Source organism: Tauraco erythrolophus, chromosome 10 (genome assembly GCF_009769465.1).
Source record: "Tauraco erythrolophus isolate bTauEry1 chromosome 10, bTauEry1.pri, whole genome shotgun sequence".
Classification (NCBI taxonomy): domain Eukaryota; kingdom Metazoa; phylum Chordata; class Aves; order Musophagiformes; family Musophagidae; genus Tauraco; species Tauraco erythrolophus.
The window spans coordinates 16,935,429-16,961,379 of NC_141474.1; the positions used below are offsets into that span (position 1 = coordinate 16,935,429).

A 25,951-nucleotide genomic window follows, 5' to 3' on the forward strand; every position below is an offset into this window, starting at 1 on the left:
TAAGGAACTTGGGAATTCCAGTTCAAGGACAGGCATGTCTGTTGGCTAGTAGGCTGTTCTCTTGACAGTAGCAAGTTTCAGAACTTCAGAAGTAAATGCATGTGGCTGTGGTCGACTTGTTAACCTTCGGCAGACAGCGACTGGCTTTAAACACTGAAGCATGAGAATTTGTATTGCTACAGTTTAAGCATATGAATGTCTAGTTCTGTTTGGATCAAAGATTCTGGAAGTCAATTTATAGCTATTTTAAAAAATGGAAACTGGGAGATACCTTCATGTGCAGAATTAAAATTGTGTTCAGATTTGGGAAACGGAAAACTTTTTCTTCCTGGTCAGGCTGACAGAGACAAATAGCTTTGTGTTTTGTGATCCAGTTCCTAACACAATGATCAGGGGTTCGATGTTAGGAAGCAAATAATCCATAGGTCTCCAGCCATACCCTGGATCTGTCCAGCTTTTTTGTAGCCCACTCTAGATGTCACTTAGGGATTTACAAGCTTGTAACTTCTTACTAGGATCAGGAAGTGTTTTTGTAATCTGTGCTCTGCAGGGTAGAAGCATTGTCGGCATTCTGTACTGCGACCTCTGTTGCATGGTTCTTGATAATGATGAGTAATATGTTTGCTAGTCCTGCGTTACGAAGCTGCTGTCTGTACTAAACATGAATTATTATCTTCTTTTAGACAAAATATGTCAAAAATAGGGACGCACTAAAACTACCAGCAGAAGCTCAATGCATATTTTTTTTATTCATCCTCTTTTCCAGGAGCATCTTCCAGAGCTTTATGTGCACTTTCAGTCTCAGAGTTTCCACACTTCTATGTATGCATCGTCATGGTTTTTAACTATATTCCTTACAACTTTTCCACTACCAATTGCAACAAGAGTATTTGATATCTTTATGTCTGAGGTAACTGCTCAATATTCATATGATCTAATTCAAGAGTGGCTGTTAATAGCAGTTATTTAGGTAGTGGTATAAATCCCATTATGATGGGCAAATCTCACATACTCTCACTTTTTAGTCCTTATGCTTATCAGATTATTTTGTAGGGGAAGATGTGTGTGTATGTAGCTTGTCAAGGAAGAGCAACTAAACCTTTGAACGTAGATTGAAAGTTGTGTACAACTTTGTACTCTTAGCCTGTTGAAGAGTTACCACATCTGTCAGTTCTGGATGCGATAGCATTGCACACAGCAGGGACATCGGTTTCTCAGAATTACAGTAAGTTTGATGTGGACAGTAATTCTGCTTTTGGCCGAAGTTAAAGCTCCCTGGGCATATGCAGGTCAAGAAGAGGGAGTGTTGGCATTTTCTGTCCAGATGCTGAATGATAGCCAAAGAAATTTCTGGAATTATTCAGTGTCACTATGACAAAGACACCCAAGTCATGTTTAGGATTAGAGCTTTGTGTGATTGTAACGGCTAACAAACCAAAGCTTAAGGTCCATTTATGCTTTTTCTCTGCAATCATCTTTTAGAAAATAGTAAGTCAAAGATGAGTCTTTTCAGCTTATGCTCAAGAATGTCCAAGATAGTATATATGAGTGAGCCATTCCCTTGTAACTGTTTGAATAGTTTAACTGCATTATACCGTGTCTGAAAATAAAATGTTTTTCTTTTTGAGAAGTACGTGGTTGGTTTTTTTTCGAGATATATTTAAAACTTTGGATAAAGCTGACATAGAGAATACCTGTCATTCAAGAGTTTTCACCCCGGCACTAGCTACTTGGGGAGGGCAGGGCAGGGTGGGGTGGGGTGTCTGGCATCAGGACAAGTAACCAGACTACTTATCCTTGGGAAAAAGTAAGAAACCCAGAACCAATTTATTGAGAGACTTTTCAGTAGCCCTTTTGCTTGTTTGAGAAACTGGGTGAGATTTCCAGCGTTAGTAAGTAGTAGAATCATTCTGTCCTGTTGACAGCGGCATGAATAACTGTTGGATATTTCTTCTGTTTTCAGGGTTTAGAGATAGTATTTCGAGTAGGTTTGGCAGTACTTCAGATGAACCAAGCAGAGTTACTGCAACTTGACATGGAAGGAATGTTACAGGTAAATTAAAATTGTAAGTGTAAGAGATGCCTGAGATGTGTAATGTGTGTGTGTGTTTATTTCTTTACAGCTATTAATTATATGTAATCTTGTGCTCTGATTGCTTTTAGCACTTTCAAAAGGTCATTCCACATCAGTTTGACAGTGGTCCAGACAAATTAATCCAAGCATCTTACCAAGTCAAATACAATGCAAAAAAGATGAAAAAGTAGGTATAACATTTTGAGAAAATAGATTATACTGTTGCTAAGAGCTACTGTTTGTTTATCTTTAAAACTAGTTATTCAGTATTTCATTTTGAATCTTCCATATTTAAATATTTGGGTGTTTTACATGATAAACAGTTAAAACTGAAGTCTGTCTGCAAGAAAACTCTTCTAAAACAGTACTTACCATTTTTCTTAAATATAATAAAGCTGTATCTCATTTATAAAAATAACCTGAAAAGCTTTTGAAGAAAGCTGCAAGTTATGGGGAATTACAGCACTTCTGTAAACAAGATCTGAATAGAAAAAGTGGGGGGGTGGTTTGTAGGGGCAGGGTGGGGAGAGGGATTGTTTGGGTTTTTGAGGGTGTGAAGTAGGGAAAGGAGGTTACACTTTAAGATCTGGCCTACATTCTGAAGGCTTTCATTCTCAGGAACTGGAAATATATTCGCAGAGCTAAAGAGAGCACGTATGGTCAAGATTAGGGCTGTTTAAAATATAAATTGATGAAATTTCGTAATGCCATTGATAATTGTAAAGTAACTTTCAGGTGTAGTTTGAAATCCTGAGCATAATGCTACTTTTCTTTTTTTTAAGGTTAGTTGCATGTCTTCTCTTTTCTACCTTTGGTAAATTTTGTTTTGATAAACCAAGCTGTGCATGTTGTGCTTGTCCAGGGTTAAGTTTGGCAATTCCACAGTTAGTTGTGATGGATTGTACATTCACTGTTCTTACACTGCAGATTGTGCTAGGGTCTTTCAAGCTGAATTTGCCAGTCCTTCTGTCAGCAGCCTGTGATCAGGGCTGTAGAGTGAGCAGTCTTTTCTAAAACAGAAGTAGTAACAAAGCTTTCAGGAGAAACATTTTCTCTGAAAGCCAATGTAAATGTATGTAGTTTAAAATCCTGCTTTTCTGAGTCTAAACTTCCTTGTTTGCCTTCTGTCAAGGCATTGTTTATCTCAGCTTTTTTCCTTGTTGCCACCTTTTTCAATTGGGACAATTTTGTGGTTTGCTGGAGAGAGGCCAAAATTGTTTTATATGTTTAAGATATGTCTCAAATCTCTTTGCATCTTTTTGTCTTCCAGGCTTTCCAAGCTCTCTTTTTCTGTTCGTTGTATCTATTGAATTGATTATCATATAATTACTTTGAGTGGTTATCACAGAGTAGCTCCAAATCATTGCCACTGTAAATGTATACAAGTGAACACCTGCACTTCAGAGTGCTGGTTCAGAGTCTGTTCATATCTACAGAGGTCTTGGTGTTTAAATTTAGTTTTAATGTCCAGCCTAAACATTTACAGGAGTGCATTTCTAGTGGCCACCTAAACAGAGGAAATATCAATAATCTGTATCTCTGTTCTACTGCTCTTTGTTAGGTACTACACCAAGTAAGTTATCCGCAATTTTTCTAATCATAATTCACTATTTCTCATTTTTAGGTTAGAAAAGGAATACACTACAATAAAGACAAAAGAAATGGAAGAACAAGTTGAAATTAAAGTAAGAGTCTCAACAAATTTGTTTAATCCCTAGATGTGGGGTTACGTGTTTGATCTGTATATGTAGCAGGACATGTAATTGAGGTCCTCAAATTCATTTCTTTCAGCATTTATATTTGGGATGTCTGTTCATAAAGAACACTTACAGTGAAATTATTGAGACTTCTGATGGGCATTTAAAGAAAAATCTTTTATGGAGACCTGCTGTACTTAGTTTTCATTATTTTCTCCTGACTAAAGCTTGATTACAGATAGCCTTATTTTATCAGAAGTTCTGAATATGCTGGTTTAGATGTAGGTGTCCCACACAGGAGGTTAAGATAGAGTTTATCAGAATGCACTTGAGTGGTTTGTCACTGATTTTGAGATTGTGATTTTTCTTATGCATTGGACCCAAGATTGTCTTCTGTCTGCAGTCACCTTTTCTTTTGGAGCTTTTCTGCAACTGATACATAATGTGGAGAAAAAAACACCTTGCGAGTGCAGTTTGTTTTCCTCTTACTAACTGACCTACTTTGCTGTATGTACTTAATCACTGCATCTTTTGCTTTTGTGACATAAATAGGCTTTTGCTACTTTTTTTCCTTTTACACGTTTTTTTCACAGCATGGTGTTTGATCTGAATTTGCTTTCTTGTGTCATGTTTTTAGCTCCTTCCAGGAGAAAGGGGCTAAAAGTTACCAAACGGTAACTTTATATTCTAGTGTTTTGACTTATTTCAAATCCTTCCCTGCCTCCATGCCCCCCCCCAAAAACAAACAAACAAACCAACCAAAAAACCAAAACCAACTGACAAAACCACCACCAACAAAAAACTAACAAATAAAACTCCAACCCAACCAACCAACTCCAGCAACCCAAAACTATCTGTTCCTAGGCCCTGCTTTGGGACCTTATGTAAACCATTTCTGACTTACTGTCTTCTGCTAAGAAGCTCTGCTGTTTTAGTGTCGTGGGTTAGGCTGACCCTCCCACACAGCTGGTCACTCCCCCTCCCCCACCCCCAGGAATGAGGGAGAGAATTAAAGGATAAACGGGAAACCCGTGGGTTGAGATAAGAACAATTTAATACAGATGATTTAATACACAGTGTAGGTGCTCACCACCCCCTCGTACGCGAAGCCCGTCTCGTCCCGAAGCTGCAATCCTGGACAAATGCGAGGCCCCGAAATAGAGAGGGGCAGAGAGAGAGAGAGTACTTCGAGAGTGGGAGTACTGGGAGAGAGAGAAAAAGAAAAACAATAGAGCAAAAGCGCAGCAAGCGCAAAAGAGCAAAAGTGGCGAAAGAGCCAAAGCGCAAAAGCCCTTCTGTCCAGCTGTCCCTCACTTTTATACTGGGCATGACGCTGCATGATATGGAATACTAACTGGCCAGTTTGGCCCTCAGTCTTAAGTTTCACCACAAATCACAAGGGGAATCGTGTTCCCCTTGTCCCAACTATGCTCCCCCCTTATCCCGCCGTGCTTCTGCACTCCGGCACACTGAAAAGTCCTTGGAGTTTCACATCCAACCACAAACATCAACTTGCTATCAGCATTCTTCTCAGAGCGAGCCTCTGAGAAAAACCAAAACACGGAGCTCTTCTAGCTGCTAAAAAGAAGAGCTAACCCGGTCCCAGCTAAAACCAGGACATTTAAGGAGGTGGAAAAAGAACCACGTTGAGTCTGCCTCTTAGCCTGGCAGAATAAAACATTACTGAACTGGTATCCATGTCTCTGTTCTTAGCGATACAGGTCTTTTCTATCTGAATGTTGACTGCTAAAACTTATAGGAAATGCCTTGGTAAAGTATGTAATTCAGTGCAATTCTTTCTCACTTCTGAGGCATCTGAGTTAAATAATTCTCAGTATAGCTTTACAGATTAAATAAATACTATTATATAATGTAGCATAAATTACTGAGAGGAAAAAGCAGGAAACCTTGTAGCGCTCTCATTAGCCTGTCCAGTGCAGGGAGTGTACTTTCATGTCCCTTAACCATGAAGACTATGTCCAGCTCTGTTTATGAAGAGGAGACTGTTAAGTCTGATGTGTGGTTAAGCCCTGTTGTTCACCTGCAGACGTACTGCTTTCATCTAATGCAACACAGATGCTTTTGTGTGACACAAGGTTTCTCATCTTTGCTGTATCAAGCTATTTAAACTCATCTTTTCAGTTAGTGCATTACATAAAAGAATGTTAAAAAGGTCACTAATTATTTTGGTATTTATATTGATTTTCATAGATGTGATGAGATAAAAACGTTGTTACCTTGCTTGGCTTTTATCAGACTTCTGATTTGTAACTTGAGAATTACAATTCTGAACTGTTTATCTTCCAGAGGTTGCGAACTGAAAATAGACTCCTAAAACAGCGCATTGAAACATTAGAAAAAGTAAGTATGGTGGTGATTAGATTTAATTTGTGTTAATTTATACTTAAATTGATGGCAATTTTATTATATGAAATGAGAATCTCAGAACTATAGCTTACTGTTTTTCCTGCTAATCTGTGGTGTTTACTAACAGTGTTTAGCCAAATAGCATGGCAATAACAAAGCCATTAGGGTCAGTGCTTGTAAATGTTTAAGGTTGTTATGTCAGGCTCTTAATGAATATGAAATCAAACATTTTGACATATCCGACTTTTGTTGTACTGTTTTCTTTCTGAATTAGAAGCATCTGTTCAAAGTCCAGAAGACCACCTGAAATAGTGGACTGCTTGGGTGGAAAAGAGGTTATTGTGAGAGAATCGTCAGTTTTGAAAATCTGAAGTTGCTGGGTGTTTTTACGTAGGAGCAAAATGACAGACCTACCAGTGACCAGAGAGAGATGGAGATGAAAGCAGATTGTTTCATCGCTAGCGAATACAGCAGTAGAGGGGTGGTGTTGCAGCATTCACACTCCGTACAGGAAGTCTGCTGCCATTAATTTGTTTCACATAGTTTTGAATTTTTGTAGCAGTTTTGGGTACGTGGGGGGAGAATATTTTTTAAGACTTATTTCTCACGGATTTACACTGGAGTAGAGTTTTGTTAGGCTTCTTTATAAGTGGATATAACTTTAAAAGTATGCATGATAACTTGTCAATACATTGCCAACATGCAGACATTGTTCTCCAGTGGCCTCTCCTATATTCTGGTATTGTGCTTCCTGTGACAGACTGCATCTGAACTGGGCTGCTTTAGAATGAGAACATTCTTGTACATTTTAACCATAAATAGCAACTATCTTTCAGCAAATGAAAATGAATGCTCTTGTGAGTTGCAAACAGTTTTTCATGTTTCACAGGGAAGAAAATGGTAAAGATTCAATTGAGAGTGACATCATCAAAAGATGTCACACTTCAGATGTTAAATCCATTACAGTTTCTTGGGAAAACAGTCAATCTATGTCAAGTTCTAATTAATCAATTTCTGAATGTAGTTTGGAAAATACACATAATGAGGACATCTTGTGTGACATTTAGGTGTGACCTAAAATACAATTTTATAAACATCTTTGTTTCTAATATTGAAGTGCTAATAAAATTAACTGAAAAGAGCAGATTCATCTTATGAAGTCTGAAGCTGTAGTGACTCTCGTCAATGCTCTTGGCAAATTTATAATAGTAAATATCCCTGGTTTATACTTACCTTGCAGAAGTTTGAAATCAGATTTTTTTTTTTTTATTAGAAAGTCCATGATGAACTGCCAGATGCTAGTGCTTTTGCAAATTCTGTACTGAAAATTTCAGAATTCACTTTCAGAGTATCCCATTCTGACTGGAATTAGAACATTTCAAAATGGGAAAATACCATCTATTAATAAGAATTTCTGAAGATCATTATCATTACAGCATCTGAAAAACAGATCGTAAGGTGTGAACAAATACATTCAGTTTTTCTCTTGGAAACTTATTTTTACTTGAAAATATTTTTTCCTCATCCTAACCTATATTATTTAGTTGTGATTTCCTCAGTGTACCTTAATGACAAACATCTTACCTTAACTTTGAAGTAACAGCTCTTATCAACCAGGTTGAACTCTAATTTTAATAAAAGTTCCAAACACAAAGATCGTCTGCGAATAGATGTGTTCTCTGTTGTAGAATCTGCAAAAATTGAGTGCTTTCAAGGGTGATAGGGCGGGGAATGTAGTGCTTGTCAGTGTGCACAAAAGAAAATTTTCTTTTTGTAAAATTTTGGCAAGGAAAGAGAATCTATGAACTGCTCAATGGAGTTACTGCAAAAGTTCAGTAAAACAAATTATTAGCTGTCATAGTTGAAACTGTCTACTTGTGTCTGTCAGTTTGCACCATTTAACTTCTGTGCTTCATCCTTTTGGAAACTTTAGTTCTGTATGAGTGTCCCAGTGCTTAGTGGAATTTCCTTTGTGCTCAAATTGTGCCTGCCTTTCATGTTGTGGATGGGCCACAGATGACATCTTGCATCTGTCTAGTAGATTGTATCAGATAATGTCAGAGTAACTTTTGTTAATTAGGGAAGCAAGCGTTCAGATAAAAATACCCCGTCTCCTGTAGGTGAATTTTAAGTATTATGGAAATCTGGCTTTGACACCTTCCTGGATCAAAGATAGACTGTGCTAAATCTATTCCAGAAAAGGCTGCTTCCTAGGACTTTCAGGCTGAGTTGCGTTAATTTACATGAAGTTGCTAATTTTGCGAAATGAGTTTGTACAGAAAATGGGTAGAATTTGGGCATTTTCTTTCTCTCAGCTCTTGTCTTTTTTGGTCACTATTATCACCTCTTTGTTTTTTGTTTTTTTCTTTTCCTTATTCCTATCTAAATTTTTCCTTTGTAGGAAAGTGCTTCCTTGGCAGATAGATTGATACAGGTATAGTCTTTTACTGTATGACTCTCTTCCTACTCTCAAAAACCCCAAACCGCTTTAATGCATGCATATTTGCATGCTGTACTGTATCTCTGCTGATCTGGAATAAAAATAGAGCTAATCTCTTGCTAGCAACTTGTTTAATTTTGTTTACTAAAAATATGTAAACCCAATACCTGCACGTTAGAATATTTTTCCTAACCTAATGTAATTTTTTTGTATGAATTCCTGGATTCTATGATGCTGTATTAACACTGAAATTGAATATTGTGAACTTAAATCTGTGCATGTACAACTGAGTAATATTGCATGAAGGGAATTTTACTGAATGCAAGTACGTAATTGTGCTTGCTAAATGGATGCTGACCTTTGTAATAAAGTACTAAAGCAGCTGCTTGGTACTACCTTGTCCTAAAATTTTTACCAATTGTACTCTATGCTGTTTGCAAAACCAATCCGATGAAATAAGCAGCTAAGCATCACAAAGGCATTCTTTCTTGGATTTGTCCTTAATTGCTTAAAAAAAAAATAAATTATGTCCTAAGGGACAAGTGACAAGGGCCCAGGAGGCTGAGGAAAACTACCTCATAAAACGGGAGCTGGCCACCATCAAACAGCAGAGTGATGAGGCCATTACTAAACTGGAGCAAGCTGAGAATACCATCAGGGAGCTCCAACAACAGCAGCAATGGGTAAGGAGCCTGGCAGCACATCATCTCATCTTTGTCACTCACTTGTGTTTATTTTTCCTCATCATGACATGGTCTCTGTGCTGTCATTGTAAATGCTTGTTCATTGTGATTTGCGTTCTTAAAAATTACACAGATTGGACTAAGTGATATTTTGGTCTCTTCTTACTGATAGATGAGATTGATAGCCTTGGGTAGCTGTAAATTATTAATTTTTTAAAAAAACCCAAACAACCACAACAAAACACACCAAGCTAAAACCCCAACAATAATAAAAAACCCAACCCAATCTCCCACACCCCCCCAAAGAAATACTAACAAAAACCACACACAAAACCTTTGGTAGTTCCTAACGCTAGGAAACTAGCTGTTGCAAATTGTATTGCACTGAATACTCAAATTAGAGAGTTGATTCATAATGCGTTTACATAGCTTCTCGTTTAAGTCAGTGTCTTCCATGTTGATGTTTCTTCTGTGTACCTATTTTTTTTTACCTAGCATGCTTAAATTTGCTGCTTGCAAAAATAGAAGGGTGCTGTCCCTGAGTTTGGAACTACAGGAGTTTATTAAAAGATGTGGGGTTATGTGGAAATAGAGCAGGAAAATCACTTTTAGCACCTGTATGCAGTACTATGTATGTGTGTACTATGTGTTTTAGGTAGTATAAGGTGCAAGACTTCAGACTGTTACTGTGAGACTGAAGATACTTTCTCTAAGCTGCTTACAAAGTGCTCAGTATCTTCTCCTGAGAGAGGGAGGACAGCAATTTCAGCAGTCTTCACTTGCTCAATAAACTGTGCACTAGCAGGGCTGATGTGAATATGCTCATTTTAAGTAAGTGGTATACAAGTACTTGTCTGAAGCCCTGGGCCTTTCAGCTGTGTGGAATGCAACTTTTTAGAACTACAGCATACTGTAGCTGCTTACCAGATCACTTATATGCAATATAGCAGTTTGTTTTACACATTTCCACAAAGCTCTGGAAATACTTGTATCTCATCTTGGAAGGTGGAGATGAGCTTTACTGTTAGAATGGAAAGAAATCATAACTTAAATGCAACATTATAGAAATAGTTTGTCTGTTTAATGCATTTCAGTGTAAAAAAGGTACATCTTTTAGAATAGTTACAAGGAGTTATTAATGAGCTGTTACTCTGTAATGTGTAATGTTGCTTCTTATTTAACTTTAGCAATTTCTTTAGGGGAAAAACATAAAGAAATTATGATTAGGAAGATGATGATGTTCTAGCAATGCTTCCCAAAATTTTAGATACATTGTAATCTTTCAAGTGAAATAAAAGGAAACATGCTTATAGACTGGAGTAGCCAGCTGTTTACTCTCTGATTACAATAGTACTGGTGCTTTTGGAATATGTTTTTGGAGGCATCCATGTTACTCACCTGTACTCAGTTAAAAGTTATTAAAAGAAACGAAAATGTTATGTTTATCTATTAGTTAATCGATGGGTAACATGACTTTTAAAGCTAATGCTTGTAATTTTGCTGGGAACCTTATTAAGTAGTGGTGATGGGGAAGCCTGGCAGGTTGGCCAGGCATGGGAACTGGTCCTGAGCAAAACTATAGATAACTGTGGATTGTAGCTGTGAGGGCAGACAATTGGACAGGTAACTGCAGGAGTGGAGAGCAAGTAAAATGCGAGAATGGGCGGTTAAGAGCCACACTTTTTACGCTGCATGTTTGCATCCTTGTTTTCCTTCACTTAAATGTGAACATGACTATAGGAAATAGTCTGACTATACGTGGAACTGAGGCTATAAATCCATGTGGTTATAGAGGGATTTGTGCCTACTAGCTGACTAACATTGAAGGGTAAGGAATTAGTACTGTGGTTTTGAGGACTGCCTGAATTAACTTAGACAACGGGGTGAAAGTGTTAAGATGGTTTCAATTAGTAGTTCCCTAGATTCTGCTGCATTAGTAAAATTTGTAATTGAGCAGGCTTTTAACTTTGTTTCCAAGCACAGAAATAGGAGCAACAGTGCTCATAACAGCAAACAGCTGCATGCGCTTAGGACACCACCTGGCGGGAAGCTGGTATGTCTTTGGAATTTTGGCATTCCACTTTTAAGTAGAGTACACTGATAAATCTTTTAGCCGCTTCCCAGTGCAGGTAGCTTTGCTCTGGGCAATACTCCTCTTCAGTATTGTCTTATGAATACTTGCTTTAATGGTGTTTTCTTCCTCCAAATAAAATTTAAGTTTTGTTTATGATTAGCAAAAATGATTGCACAGTGAACTTACAAATGGCTGCATAGTTTATCTGTACTTACTTAAAGGTACAGCATCTATCCTACGTATTTTATAATCTGTGTATTTTGCAATATTGAGTTGTCTGTTTCAGCGTGGTAGAAACTGTAAAGTTCAGCTATGAATTTCTGAATAGGAACACATGAAACAACTGCCTAAGGAGACATAAGGCTGCCTCTTCTGAACACCACTATGGGATAAAAAAAACCAAACCACCACGGTCCACTTTTGCTTGTAAATTATGAGGCAGGAGAAATGAGAGTAGGATTTTTGTTTGTTTTGTTGGTAGCAAAAACATTATTTAAACCATAGTACTTCTAAGAAGGCTAACATATCCTTTGTAAAAAGATTACACATTTGTATTTAAATATTATCTAGGGTTTATTCTATCTGTTCTATGAGATTTGATAGCACAATTGGGATGGCTTAAAGGTTAAGTATTGAAAGTGCCTATAAGACATGTGCATATGAAGAAGTTCTCCCTTGCAGCACTGCTTTGTAAGCCTGAAGACAGAGGTGGGTAGAGGAGTATTCTTTTGCCTGAAGTCCAACACCAGAAGCCCAAATTACATGCAAATTTAAGTTTTCCAGTGCTGAAGTATTTATAGGGAGTTTTCAGTTGAACTAGAATGACTCGAGTCTACTTAGAGGTTGTTCTTACCATTGTTTCTTAGTGAAAGGAAGTTCTGCTATAGTACTTCTCTCAGACGACCTGAAAATAGTACTAATGATTGTATAATAAGTCACATAATAAGTGGCATCAAATATATTGTACATCTTTCTGAAAATACTTAAGGTCATTTGGAAAGCAAAAAAGAAGGAGAAAATAGTAAGGTTTGAGATGGAGACTTCACACTTAATTTTACTTTGGATGCAAACTTTTAGATCTTAGTAGACAGTAACTCTGTCAGTATAAGGTAACCCATACAATTTTTTTATATTGATAACTAGGAAGAAATAATTGTGAAGTTAATAATATTCGGAAGTGCTCTTGGAGTTCACTGCTTCAGCTACCTAAACGTTTGCCTGAATGGATTTTGAAGAGAATGGTACTAATCTGTCTTTGATATGTCTAATCTTTAAGCATAGAAACTTGCCAAAGGCTTCTATATGCGGTGGGTAACCAAAAGATTAAGAGGAAGGTGGTTTCTTCCTCATACTGCTAGTAAATCAAGAACTGCGTAGAGGAAGTTGTCCCTCACTTAAACAGAATACAGAAGGCTTTCTTCTGAGGCATGCTAAGAGCGATAGCATTTGAGGAGTTAGGGGTTAGGTTAATCAGCATATTCTGACCTACTCCTGATTATTGTGTGCTGAAGTTGTTTTTTTTTCTCTCTGTTCTTTTTTCCTATTGTATCTAAATGAAAAAGGTAGCTTCTGGTGGATGTATAAAAATGAATAATCTAATTATTTCTGTTATTTAAATATACTGCTAGAACACAAATCTTAGTCTTTCCCAGTGATACTCTAATTTTCAATGATTACCCAGTTCATCAGTCTGAATGCGTGAAAATTGAATCTGAGAAATGAGAAGCAGTTCAAGATAAAAGTGCTTGACATCTTATTTTTAGAAGACTCTAAGTATATTATGTGAAGATAGAATTTTAATTGGCTAAACATTCAGATGGAAGCATGTGCATTTTGCAAGGTAATTTATAGCCATGTATTTGGTTATTGTTACAACAACTCCATAATACATAGTTTCTTTTCAGGAACTCATACTAAAATGATAATAATTAAGAGCATAATAATTGATATAGGGAATATATGCTTGAAAATAAGTGTTACAACCTTATGGAAAGCTTCACTTTATTTTACAATAAACTTTTTTTATATTATGTTCTGGTTTGCAACCAAAAAGCAGAAAATTAAAATACTGTATTTGGTAAAGTACTACAGTTAGTGCTGAAATGTGTAAACGAAGTAAGCTGGGCAGCTGCTGAATGATCTGTTAGTTGCCCTTCAGTAGAGCGTACTGGAAAAGCATTCTGTAATTACATGTAATAATCTTTCATCGGTCAAAATAACATTAGGAATGGTGTGTCAGTATCTGAGACTTTACTGTTTCTGAGATTTTAAGAAAAGTTGAGGAAAAATAAATCCAGTTGCGTGAAGCCAAACAAAGACTTATTTCTTTCAGAAGTAAATGGCTGTAGACCTACATTTTTGGTGCTTTATATTACATCTCTTCAACACAGCCAAGAATAACAGTGTTAACTGTGGTTAAAGCATTTGACTGGTGTCTGGAAATCGGGATTCACGTTGTAGTTTATGTCACAAATTCTAGGGCTTAAGGCAAATATATTAAAGCAGGTTTTTTGCTAAAGTAGTCAGTCTTAAAGTAGTTTTCAAACATTGTTTTGACTATAAACTTGTGTTACCTTTATATACTAAATTATTAAAATTGTGTGTTGTTTTTTTAAGGAGCAAAAATCACAACTTTGAACTTGTGAATATTGTTTTTTAAATCTGTTTTGATCTTGGCTGTGGGTTTTTTGCTTGTCTTTCAAGACTTGATTTAAAGTTTGTTGTAGCCACGTAGATAAGTACTCCTAACATATTCCTTAGGCAGGCAAAATCTAAAGACAGATTTAAAGAAGGCACAACTTGTGCCTGAATTTGGGTAAGTAACTTTTCTTACAATCTCCATCAATTCTTTTTTGACATACATCAGTTAGATTTTTGTAGTCCAAAACTATTTAGAGTATGCTTACATATAGTTGCAAAATCAGGTTATATCCAGCTCTTCAAATCTGCTATTTTCTTTCCATTTCCTGGAAAGTACAAGAGGACTTCTTACCTGAGGAGAGCACACTGCATTTGTTCTTGTTCAATAAGTACCATAAACAGAATTGGAACAAGAAACATAGAGTTAGTTTAGGTTGCTGTGTGTATCATCTGATGAACTTGTACAAACAGTCAGAGAAAAAAAAAAGAGCTGTCACCTGTTCTAGAGGGTCCAGAGGAGGGCCACAAAGATGATCCGAGGGCTGGAGCACCTCTCCTATGAAGACAGGCTGAGAGAGTTGGGGTTGTTCAGCCTGGAGAAGGCTCCAGGTAGACCTTCTAGCAGCCTTCCAGTACCTAAAGGGGGCTACAAGAAAGCTGGAGAGGGGCTTTTTGCAAGGGCGTGTAGTGATAGAACAAGGGGCAATGGATTTAAACTGAAAGAGGGCAGATTTAAATTAGATATAAAGAAGAAATTCTTCACTGTGAGGGTGGTGAAGCACTGGAACAGGCTGCCCAGAGAAGTTGTGGCAGCCTTGTCCCTAAAAGTGTTCAAGGCCAGGCTGGATGAGGCTTTGAGCAACTTGATGTAGGGGAAGGTGTCCTTGCCCATGGCAGGGGGCTTGGAACTAGATGATCTTTAAGGTCCCTTCCAACCCAAACCGTTCTAGGATTCTCTTAGTCTGCCTGTTGTTACATATGTATGCTACTCAAGCACCTGTATCATGTAAAGGAATTGTAGAAATGAATCAGTATTGTCCACTCATCCTCTCCTTACACTCAAATCAGGGCTACCTCTACTGTTTGCTGAGACATAGACATTATGTAGGTTGAAAATAAGGCAAGTTAAATTAGTGTTGTATAAGGGAAAATTAATATTAAATATACAATGATCTTTGTACAAATGTCCTCTGTGTGTTCAAGTGCACAGTTAAGTAGAATGAGCACTTAAATGGATTGTCTCAGTGACACTAAAGACTTTGGGCATGAGCTGTATTTGCTTTTTAATGCTTTGTATATATCCCCTCTGTTATAGTTCCCTGTACACATATATAGAAGAAATACAATAAATTGTAACACTAAAGTTAGTGCAGATTTTGAATTTGGATTGTGCTGTAAGTCATGATGAAAGGTTCAGTTGGCATGCAGAAGTATAAAAATAAATTAAAAACCATTTCCTTGACCATGTAGTTACATGTTGTAAATCCTTATTTTCTCCTCTTTGCCTTTGGTTTGTGAATTAAAGGTCAGGGAGTGTCCTACCCTAAGAAAAGCATACAGAACTGAAGACTTTTCTGTTAATTTTGCCAACTGTTTTTAGATGCAGGAAACTAAATTGTTCGATGCAAACATAAAGTAAGAAATAGTTGTATCTTTAGTGTAATGGATACTTTATGGATTTAAAATTTGCATTGTTAATTTAATAAAATTTCATCTATAAATCCAAGTGTAGTATTTATTCTTCACAATGTAGTTAATGGCACCATAGAACTATTAAATTATTTCCCTTTAAACTTAATTTTCAGGATAGCTATGCATACACTGTAAGTAGGCAACTATGCTTTAGGGATTTCAACACCCCCTTTTTTTTTTTCCCCTAACCCAGATATTTAAATGCTGATTTAGGATGGCATGGCCTGCCCAGCAAGTCTGACAATCTGTGGTGAATCTCAAGTCATTTTAAAGTGACCCAAGACAGAAATAAAATGTAATTTGTAACTACTGATGGGAGGAAACAGTTAAGTGGGGCTTTTGAATACAAATGCTTAGAATGACTTCAGTTGGATATATCTGTTGAAAGATGCAGTTTCATGAAATTGTACTTTAGCAAGTGAAAGGATAGATATTTTTTTTTTTTTAATTCCAGATAATCAACAATCAAGAAATAAGTTAATGGTGAATTAACTTACTTGAGCAGAACTGTGTTTTTTTTTTCCCCTTCCCTAGTTTGGAAAGGGTGATCTTAATTTTTGAACTACTGTTTTATTTCCAAGGAATTGTGTTTGGGTGTGCAAAGCTGGCCAGGGATAGTGTTGGAGTAATTCCTGTATGGAAAGAACCAAATTTCTTTGTAACTTGAGCCTATGGTGTCTGTCTAGAAGCAGCTATACTGCTACTTGTGCCTGTATTTTTCTCCTAAATCCACAGGGCTTGCCCTAGAAGAGAATCTCAGAAGGAATTTGTATAGTGGGGGCAAATGAGAGCCAAGGGTTGAAGTGGAAGAAACGGGCAAACCATAGTGATGGTGCATTGAAGCATACATGGCTTTATTTTAAATCCAAGATTATGGAAGGCTTCTGTTGAATGAGAGTTTAAGTGAGTAGGAATCAAAAGAGATACTTGTATTAACCTAGTAATTAGCTAGTCTTTCCTATGCATCTTTTTCTGCGTATCACAAAATAATCACAGATCCTTTGAGAATTTTTCAGTTTGGGTAACAATGAGAGAAAAGTGTGAGTTGTTGCTCATCAGTACTAGTAGAGGGCTCAGTTTGGTCTTACGACTTTGGCTGTGTGGACGTGCAGTTGTTTGGGAGGCATAGCATTAAGTTTCTTACTGTTAACAGCCTAGATGGACATGTTAGCAGACTTGTGTGAGGTAAGCGCTTCTGTTGATCTTAAGCTAGTATTCCTAATGTTAAGCACTTGAATGTACTTTTCACCCCGAATCTGGCATATAACACCCCTTTCAAACAACCTGTGCTTCATACTAAACATATTTCTGCAAACTTTGTAGCATAAATGCAGTTCACGATACAGTGAAGACTTTGTGCTACAGCTGGAAAAAGAGCTGGTCCAAGCCAGGCTGAGTGAAGCAGAATCCCATTGTGCCCTGAAGGAGATGCAAGATAAAGTTCTAGAGATGGAAAAGGTAAATCAAACCAGGACCCTCTGTATAAAATAGCACTAGAAACAGAATACAGGTCCCTGTAATTCTTTGCATAACTCTGCTCTAGAATCTTCTCTTCTGTGCTTTCATGATTGCAAGATGCTTTTCAAGCCTGTAGTTAATATAGCAAAAAAAACCCTAAGATCTGTTTACACTGGGAAAGGTTTGTGAAGAACAGGTAACTTTTTCTCCTGTTTCTGAAGCCCATTGCAGTGGAAAACTTGGAATCTGGTAAAGTCTTTACAGTACACATCAATTTTTTCAAAATTATGTCCTGCAACAAAAGCAGTAAGCTTAGAGTGAGCATTGAGGTAATGTGAAACTAAATAGTTTGGGAGAGGAGGAGGAAAGAGTTCAACATTACCTTTCTCAGGTCTTGAGTTCTTGAGTGTCTCCGACTTCATCCCATTACGGGCAGGGAAATAATATCTCCACTGTTTATGAAAATCTCTACTGCTTTTTAGGTACCATCCCAGCTTGTAACTTATCAATGCCACAGTTCGAGCTGTACTTAATCCAACTGTCAAACATTTACCTTTCTTTGAAGAAAAACTTATCTGCAAAATAAAATAGGAAAAAAAAAAAGGAAAGAAAAAATCCACTAATTAACCGCTTTTCAGATTCTTTTTTTTTATGCTTTGGAAATTCTTTCCTGGTGGAAATTTTAAAGAGCTATATATTCAAAAACATGGCCAGAACTTACCAGCTAATTAGATTAACCCACTGGAGTCAAGATTTTACTTTTTCAAATTATCTGAGGGACTTAATGGGAGTCTGACAGGCTAGTAGTGTGGTAGTTTTTACTGTACTGAACATTGGTAAGAATTCAGGATCTACAGTGTTTTCGAAAGCTCAAAAAGAGACTACTTTATTTAACTTTCATCAGCAGGAAGATAGCATACACTGAAAACTTGAATGTGAAGAAAAACTGGAGCAGTGGGGGATATTCCAGCTCATCAGACAAACTCAGATGTACAGTAGTATTTCAGTCGATCATTATGAACTTGGGCACATGAGAAAGTGACTGATGTTAACTCCCTCAAATTCCTACAAATACAGCTCTTTACATGTCACGTCACTGACAGCAGTAATCTGGAAAAATCCTGCTCAATACTCGAAGACTTGCATGGCTACACTGACAGTGATGTAGGCATTCAGAAACACATCCTATCATTTCACGTATTTGCCAATACTCGAATCCCATGATTTTGAAACATGGAGATGTTAATAATATGGCTGTTGTGCCGTTTTCTGTTAATGTTAACAATGTACTTTACTGTCAGCTCTCAAGAAAACCTGGCAACTGTCACAGTATTACATACCTACAAAAATACTTGATTTTGCTGAAAATTACTACTGAGAAATACAGTAGAAAGTGATGAAACACAGTTCAACTTTTGAGTATTTGGTGACCAATGATTCGATGTAGGGATATTGTAATTAGGCAGACTATGTCCTTTTTCTCCCCATCTGTTTTTTTCCCCCCACATTTCCATTATTATGCTTTCATAACTGTTGTACTTTCCTCAACTCACTCCTACTCTGTATTTTCTTGTTTTCTGTTTAGCTTTCTCTAGTCTTTCTACTTTTTCTTCATGAGTTTTTGTAAGCATTCATGCACTTTCATCTGTAAGACTTTTTCTTGACTGGTGGTTGTTTATTAACAGATCATTCCTTTGTCAATGTATCTTTTCTCCTTTTCAAAGGCAGATGACCTACTTCCCCAAAAAATAAATTTCTGTTTATTATTTTTCCTGTAAGTCTAAATAAAAGTTTTGACTATTAAAGGTATAATTTCAGTTCCTAATTTGCTTTACTTTTATCAACTAGCTCAAAATCTGAGATTTCAGATTCCTCTCCATGTTTTTGATGATGTGTGCAAAATAGTGTAAATAATGCTTTGTTAGAGATACCATGCAGGGAAATCTGGAAGTCAGAAAACCTAAAACTACCTTGTCGTTTTTTTTCTGTAGTTGGCAGTTGGAAGATGTTTATACACGCTTGCTGTATCCAGGAACTTAGATTTTTTTGAAGGATTTTATTTTGCAAGGGATGTGCAATTAAGAAAGTCTGGTTAGTAATAAGAGTTATCATTCCACCTCTATATTCTTGGAGTGGGTCTCACTAAGCACGATTTTATTCAAATACATGTTTAAGAGGATGGTCCTTGTTGCAGAGGAACAGCTCTCTTCCTGATGAGGAAAATGTTGCTAGACTACAAGAAGAACTGATTGCAGTAAAATTAAGAGAAGCAGAAGCTCTGATGGGTCTCAAAGAACTAAGGCAGCAAGTCAAAGATTTGGAGGAACACTGGCAGGTATGGGTAGAAATACACTTTTAACAATTTTTATTTTCAGTGAATGATGATAAAGCAAAAGACTACAAAATTTTGAAATGTAGAGATCAAGTAGAAACTAGTGATTGTGGATCAAGCTCACTGAGGTGAGAAAATATTTTAAATGCAGCTGCCACAAGAAACTTTACTTCAGAAGTGTGTTAGGAATTAATCCCTAGTTGTTATAGATGGCAGAGAGCCTGTGCTGCCAGCTAACCATTCTGGTAGAAAGGAAGTACCTGATTAGTACTCCTGCTTTGCTAAAAGGTAATAAGAGCTAGAAACAGGCAAAAGTCTCAGAATATATTTGCAATTCACTGGCTTAACTGTAGTTGGGAGTGACTGTCTTCAGCTTTTTAATTGTCTGGTCTTAAAGCTAGTAAGTTTCCATGGGTTTCTAGTTTTTAGGACCAATGGGAGTACTGTAGCAACTTGTCCCCCTGTAACTCTGAGACCTTAAAATGAAATAAGGGGACATCACGAAAGATGAGGCATTATCAGCAATGGTGTGTTATTTTTTTTTTAGCGTCATCTAGCTCGTACCACTGGAAGATGGAAGGATCCTCCCAGAAAAAACACAGTGAATGAGCTACAAGATGAGCTGATGACAGTCCGATTGAGAGAAGCAGAAACTCAGGCTGAACTGAAAGAGACCAAACAAAGAATGATGGAAATGGAAACACAAGTATGTTTTTGAACACTAGCATGTGTGAATTGAGCTGAATGCTGGCAAATTGGTGTCAAATGGTAGTAGATACCTGATAATGACTTTTACCATCTACAGGCACGACTTTAATTCCAAAATGCGCTTTTTTTGATGCTGTTAGACTAGGAGGGAGAATCCAGTGCATACAGTCCAACTTGCTTTAATGTCTGTTTAGTCTTTTCCAGGACTAAGCCTTCTGAATATCTCATTTGGACTAATTAGTAGACTTCATGAATGTGCGTGAATCTTAATTGTAACTGGTGTAACAACAAGAGTATGTTTGAGATGTTTTAGATTTCACAAACCCAATTGATGATTCTGACAATAGTAATTCCAGTTCTTTAAATAGCAATGTTTTCTTTCTTCTGATGAAGTTGCCTGTATCTACTGAGGTCATGAATCTGGTTACTAAACTATGGACTCTCAGCAAAACAGCTGCATGTTGTCAGGTTTTTTTAGCAGAAGCTTTACCTTTCATGTACCAGAAAAGAAAGGCATGATTCACTATTGCTGAGATCATAGAATCATAGAACGGTTTGTGTTGGAAGGGACCTTAAAGATCATCTAGTTCCAACCTCCTGCCATGGACAGGGACACCTTCCACTAGATCAGGTTGCTCAAAGATTTGTGCAGAAAATGCAGAAAAAACTTATCTGCCGAGATCTTTTTTTGTGTAACTAGGGAATAAATCGTTACTAAGCAAACAAATCTGAAATGAAGGTGCACTGAAGTTGGCAAGTTCGTATTATATTAGTGAACTTTCAACTGAATCAATAAGCACAATGTGCTGTTGATTGAGTAGGATTTGTAACAGGCTTTTGAGAAATCTTCCCACGAAATACCTGCTAAATGTAACTTTCTTGAAGGAGACCTGTGCATCTAAAAGGCTAAACAAACAAATGAAAACTTTACTTGACAATCTCAGAAACCAGGAGAGCATATAAGGACGTGCTACTGAAGAGAGGTGAGCTAGCTGCAAGGCACATGGTGGCTTGTTTCTGATAGAGGCACTTTTTCCGTACCAACGGAATAAAAGTTTCCTCTTGCCTTAACGTTTAAAATTCTCATTGAAGTATTAACACTGTTTTACTACAGTTAACGTGGCTTTTTGTTTTCTTGCTTTTCCCCCATCTGTGTATTTATTTTAGTCAGTAGGGGGCATAGGTATCCTGCTGGCTGGATTACACTTATTAAAGTCACAAGACCCTTAGGTACTTCTCACTTCAGAGTGAGGCATCGAGTCCTTGTTTATGCTTACACTGTTTAGCTGTCATTTGGCAGAACTGCATCGGTTCTCCTGTTATGTACTGGGCTATGCACAGCTTCATTTTAAAATGATGTGACTTCTACTAAAGCACTGATCTTAATTAAGGTATCATGTTACGTTCAGGAACTCGCTGGACAGAAATGTGCACATAGTATTTCTGACATGCCTAATGTTTCTTGGATGCATCAACTTGTTGCTGTAGTTGGGTTACAAGGTCACAAAATCTTTGCCATACCTAAGCAAGAGATTGGGAAAAACAGATGTACCGGAGCTTTGCAATAATGTTCTTACAATGAGTCATCTGTTGTTTAAGAACAATTTGAATATCCTGGTCATAAACCAAATGTCATGCAAACTTTTCTGATTACACATAGAAAATTCTGAGTGCTTTTTTGTCAAAAGTTTTTTTTTATAGTAAATGACATATAAGTCTTTCTTGTCAGACTTGAGGGAGTTAAGTAATATCAAAGGTCTTTCCTTAACATGCGTTTTCTTTCCGTTTTTTTTTGGTCATAAATTTCAGAATCAGATCAATAGTAACCACTTACGAAGGGCAGAGCAAGAGGTTACCAACCTACAGGGGAAGGTACAATATCTTTCTGCACAGAACAAAGGACTTCTTGCTCAGTTGAATGAAGCAAAACGTAGACAAGCAGAGATTGAATGCAAGGTAAACAACATTGTGAATAGACTGTTTGTGTGCTAATGTTATGTACTTTTTAGTCTGTCCACTACTGTTGGATAGAATTGTGTCTTAATTGAGAAGTAGAAATCACAAAACCGAAACTTTCTTTTACTGATTTGAAAATATCATCTTGAATTTACCATCTCACGAAAATCACTTGAGGTTTTGACAGAGCTGCTTCTTTGTGGTCCCACAAAGGTAAACTTTAAAGTGTGGTTCTACTCGGAAAAGTACCGGTGTATCATATATAAAAAGACACTCTTACACAACAGATTCTGATCACTGTGTACTCTGATTGTCTTTAGTCACAGAAGTTCATTACTTCAACACTGACTACTGCAGGATTAGTTTAGGTTCAAAAAAAGTGAGTAGAAGTATTAGTGGACTGGAGAGGTCTGCAGAAGGGAGTGTTACAGTAGTTATTGCCAGTAGTAACCAGACTTTAAGGGGACAGCTCAAAAATACTGGGCAAGAGAGTCACGTTTATTAGTGACAATGCACAAGACAGAGCCTAATCTGATGTTTGAATCTTAGATTTAATTAGTTAATTTTGTAACTAAATCCATAACCATTTACTAATAGCTTATGTCTTTAACTTGTGCACACATAATATGGAAAAGAAATAAAGGATAAGTCTTACAAGCTTTCTTCTCTTATCTTGGATGAAAATGTTCCTGAAATTGCTACTGATATTTACTTCAAAAAAGGGCAGTATTAGTTGATAAATCACTATAATTAAGATATAATTTGCTAGAGACATGAAAACAACTTTTTACTTGAATCTTATTTCCAAAAGAAGTATGACTAGACTTTTAAGAAATCAGCTAGTGCTGCACAGTCAGTAATTTCTAAATTACTAGTATGTTAAAAATAGTACTGTAACATGAGATGAATAATCAGAATGCTATTTATTAAACTGTGGCTGTGAATTGGCAACTTGAGAGCAGATGCTGTAACATAGTTTGTTATTCATGGTCACATCTTAGTGTTGCCTTCAATGTAACCAAACCTTTTTTTGGGCAGTACTTGTTTCTGTTATCATTCATGCAGAACGCTGTTATTGGCTCAGTGTTTGTTTTTCAGTTTTATCCCATATACGTGCATTTTGCTTGTAACACCATATGTACCTCAAAGGCTGCATTAGCTGCAGTTCCATCAAAGGCTTCTGAGGATGGTATGAATCAAGAGTGTAGTTTGAGTGGTTTATATCGTCACTTAGGCTGGAGATGAAATTACATCCCTATTAATATGCATGGTTTTTCTATAATATCACACTTCTCAGTTTTTACAGATTTTCATTTCTTCTTGTAATTTCTTTTCTCCAAGGTAATGCATAAACCTAGGCAATTTAATTGTGTAGTAAACTCTGATCTTGTGTTCATTACTCAAAGCTACAGTGTGTAATTTGTAATTGGCAATTTCTTGCTAGTTTTGCCTTAGTTATTCAGTAAAACGAAGCTGATTTTTGTGGTTCAGTTCCATTTTAAAGAAATTTAAGAGCAGTAAATAACAGAGATGTGCTCCAGGTATTTCAGATTTTTTTTAGGTTTTAATTTTTCTTGCTCTCTTGCTGGTTCCATTTGTTTCCAATGGAACCTGAATCTAAACTGTGGTGAAGGCATAACTTCTACTGACTCATCAGACTCCATCACAAGCTTTTAGGAAACAAGACATTGAATCTTAACTAGAAGGAATGGCTTCTACTGACTGTTTTTTCTTTACTGTACGAAGTAACTTTTCCTAAGTGCTATTTTTTTTTAAATGCTGAGATTATTCTTATTCACAGTCTTAGTGACATGTCTTTTCATATAACCCATAGCTTTTGTTTGATTGGTTTTTGATACTGAAGATCCTCATTAATCCTTAAGAGATTGAGAGGGTGTAGTAAATATTCCGAAGTTTTTATATTGACTATAAAAAGAGTAACATGTCTTTAACCTGATTAATGAGTTAATATACATGACTGTTCTCACTGGGATAATTTGCTTGGAAAGTTATGTTCTAACATGGGTTAGGGAAAAATGTGATAGTAATAGACAGAGCACCAGTCATATTCTTTAGAGATTCTCTGAAAGTAGCGGTGGTCAATAGCCAGTGAAGTAGTGCTGCTGGCATGCAGTAACATCAGATCCTGAAGCTTGTTCTGCCAGGTTACAGTATACATTGTAATATGTTTTCCAAGTTGATGTTTATGACAGAAAAGAAAATATTACCAATTTGATGCATATATGTTACCTGGAATTCTGCTATTTAACAGTGAGATAGACTGTGACTCCTTGAGATAAGACTTAGCATAATACCATATAGACTCCTGTACTGTTTAAATACGCAAGGTTTTTTTGCTAACTGTATTGAAAGATGCTCAAATTTAACTCATTGGAAAATACCTTTCTTCAATATAGTTGCCCTCTCAGATTCCCTTTTTCCTCTACCTCTGACATGTGTTGTGAACTGTCATTGTGACTTTATTCTCTAATTTATACAAGCAATTCAGCAATGTTTTACAGATTTAATAAGAATGGTGTGTCATCAAAAGAATTAAGCCATGTTAAAGAATATACACAGGCTTAAGTGTTCTCCCACTCCTTAAATGGGACATAACTAGGTATTGAGCTTCCTATTGCTGTTTCAAACTTACAAAAAACTTTTCCATTTCAAACTCTAACAATATGTTAATACACAGTTAAGTGAAAAATGAGAGGATATAAAAAGCCATTGTCCTTCGGCAGTTGATTTGTAAGGATTGTTATTCTGTTTCCTGTCCCTTGCTCTGCACGTTCGAACTACTGGAAACGTGATTTTTAGCTTAATCTAAGATTCATGTCAAATGCTTTCACTTGTTACAGAAGATACAATTTTAAGTTTCAACACCCCCACCGTTGTACCACAATAAACAAAGGAAATTCCTGCTTGGGATTTTTTAAGATTATTTCACTGTGTGAGGAAAATGAGATTTTAGTGTTAAAGTGAATAAAAAAAAAAAAAAAAAAAAGCTGAAGATTAGAGTAGAAAGAGAAACATTGTTATGCTTGTCAGGCCAAAACCTTGCATCGTTACTGGCTTTTATGCTAACTAGGTGTACAAGAAAACCACCGTGTCCTAGGGTTACTCTGTAAGGCACATGTTACAAGTGTGAAGGGCTAGCTCCCAGCAGTAACAGCAGACTTGTCATACCTACAGTCCTTCTAGAAGTAGGTTCAGTATCTGTAACTTTACTAAATAGTGTTGCTGTCAACTTAGATTTGGCTCGAAATGTAGATAATAGCAGGTAGGTTGAATTGGAAAGACAATACTGCTGTGTAAATACCTTTATAAGTTCCACCTTGCATCTCCTTAAATCTAGCAAGTTCATTATTCCCGATTCCATTAGAAACTGATGTTTGACTTTTCTTCCTATTGTTTCAAGTAATCTGAAATCATGCTCTAGTTTTTTCTGTCACTGCATCTTGGCTAGGTAGCAATACCTCTGCTTGAAGAGGTGTATTAAAAAATATATGCTTAGATTTTCAACTCCCAATTGTTTTTTCTATGCGGAAAGAACTGGTACCTTATTTCTGGAACTTGTATTTTTATTTAAAGGATAGCTTAAAATACATAAGCAGAAATTGAAATTTTTGTGTTATGTTACATCTCATACCTCCTGTACGGCAACTGTTTTCTGTTGCTGGTGTGTACTGTTACGTTTTTCCCTTTTTATCTGACTACTGCTTCTACAGCAAGGACTTAATTTCAAATTGTTTCTTGAAATGCAACACTGATCTTTCTTAATCAGTTTTGCTAAAGAATTTACAATATAAGATTCATGCCCCCACTTC

At 36.6% G+C, this 25,951-nt stretch overlaps 1 protein-coding gene across 3 annotated transcripts in view; it reads left to right on the top strand.

Moving 5' to 3' along the window:
* Positions 1-25,951, top strand: part of LOC104379256 (divergent protein kinase domain 1A) — a 112,033-nt gene that overhangs the window by 52,634 nt on the left and 33,448 nt on the right. Inside the window, exons 10-20 of one of the 3 annotated variants that reach the window (XM_086617408.1) lie at positions 767-910; positions 1,964-2,053; positions 2,164-2,261; positions 3,699-3,759; positions 6,079-6,132; positions 8,540-8,572; positions 9,115-9,261; positions 16,991-17,125; positions 19,320-19,460; positions 20,005-20,163; positions 21,975-22,121. In XM_086617408.1, coding sequence (XP_086473534.1) covers positions 767-910; positions 1,964-2,053; positions 2,164-2,261; positions 3,699-3,759; positions 6,079-6,132; positions 8,540-8,572; positions 9,115-9,261; positions 16,991-17,125; positions 19,320-19,460; positions 20,005-20,163; positions 21,975-22,121 — 1,209 coding nt within the window. The remainder of the gene's footprint in view (positions 1-766; positions 911-1,963; positions 2,054-2,163; positions 2,262-3,698; positions 3,760-6,078; positions 6,133-8,539; positions 8,573-9,114; positions 9,262-16,990; positions 17,126-19,319; positions 19,461-20,004; positions 20,164-21,974; positions 22,122-25,951) is intronic. The other 2 variants (XM_086617409.1, XM_086617410.1) reach the window with 2 other exon arrangements.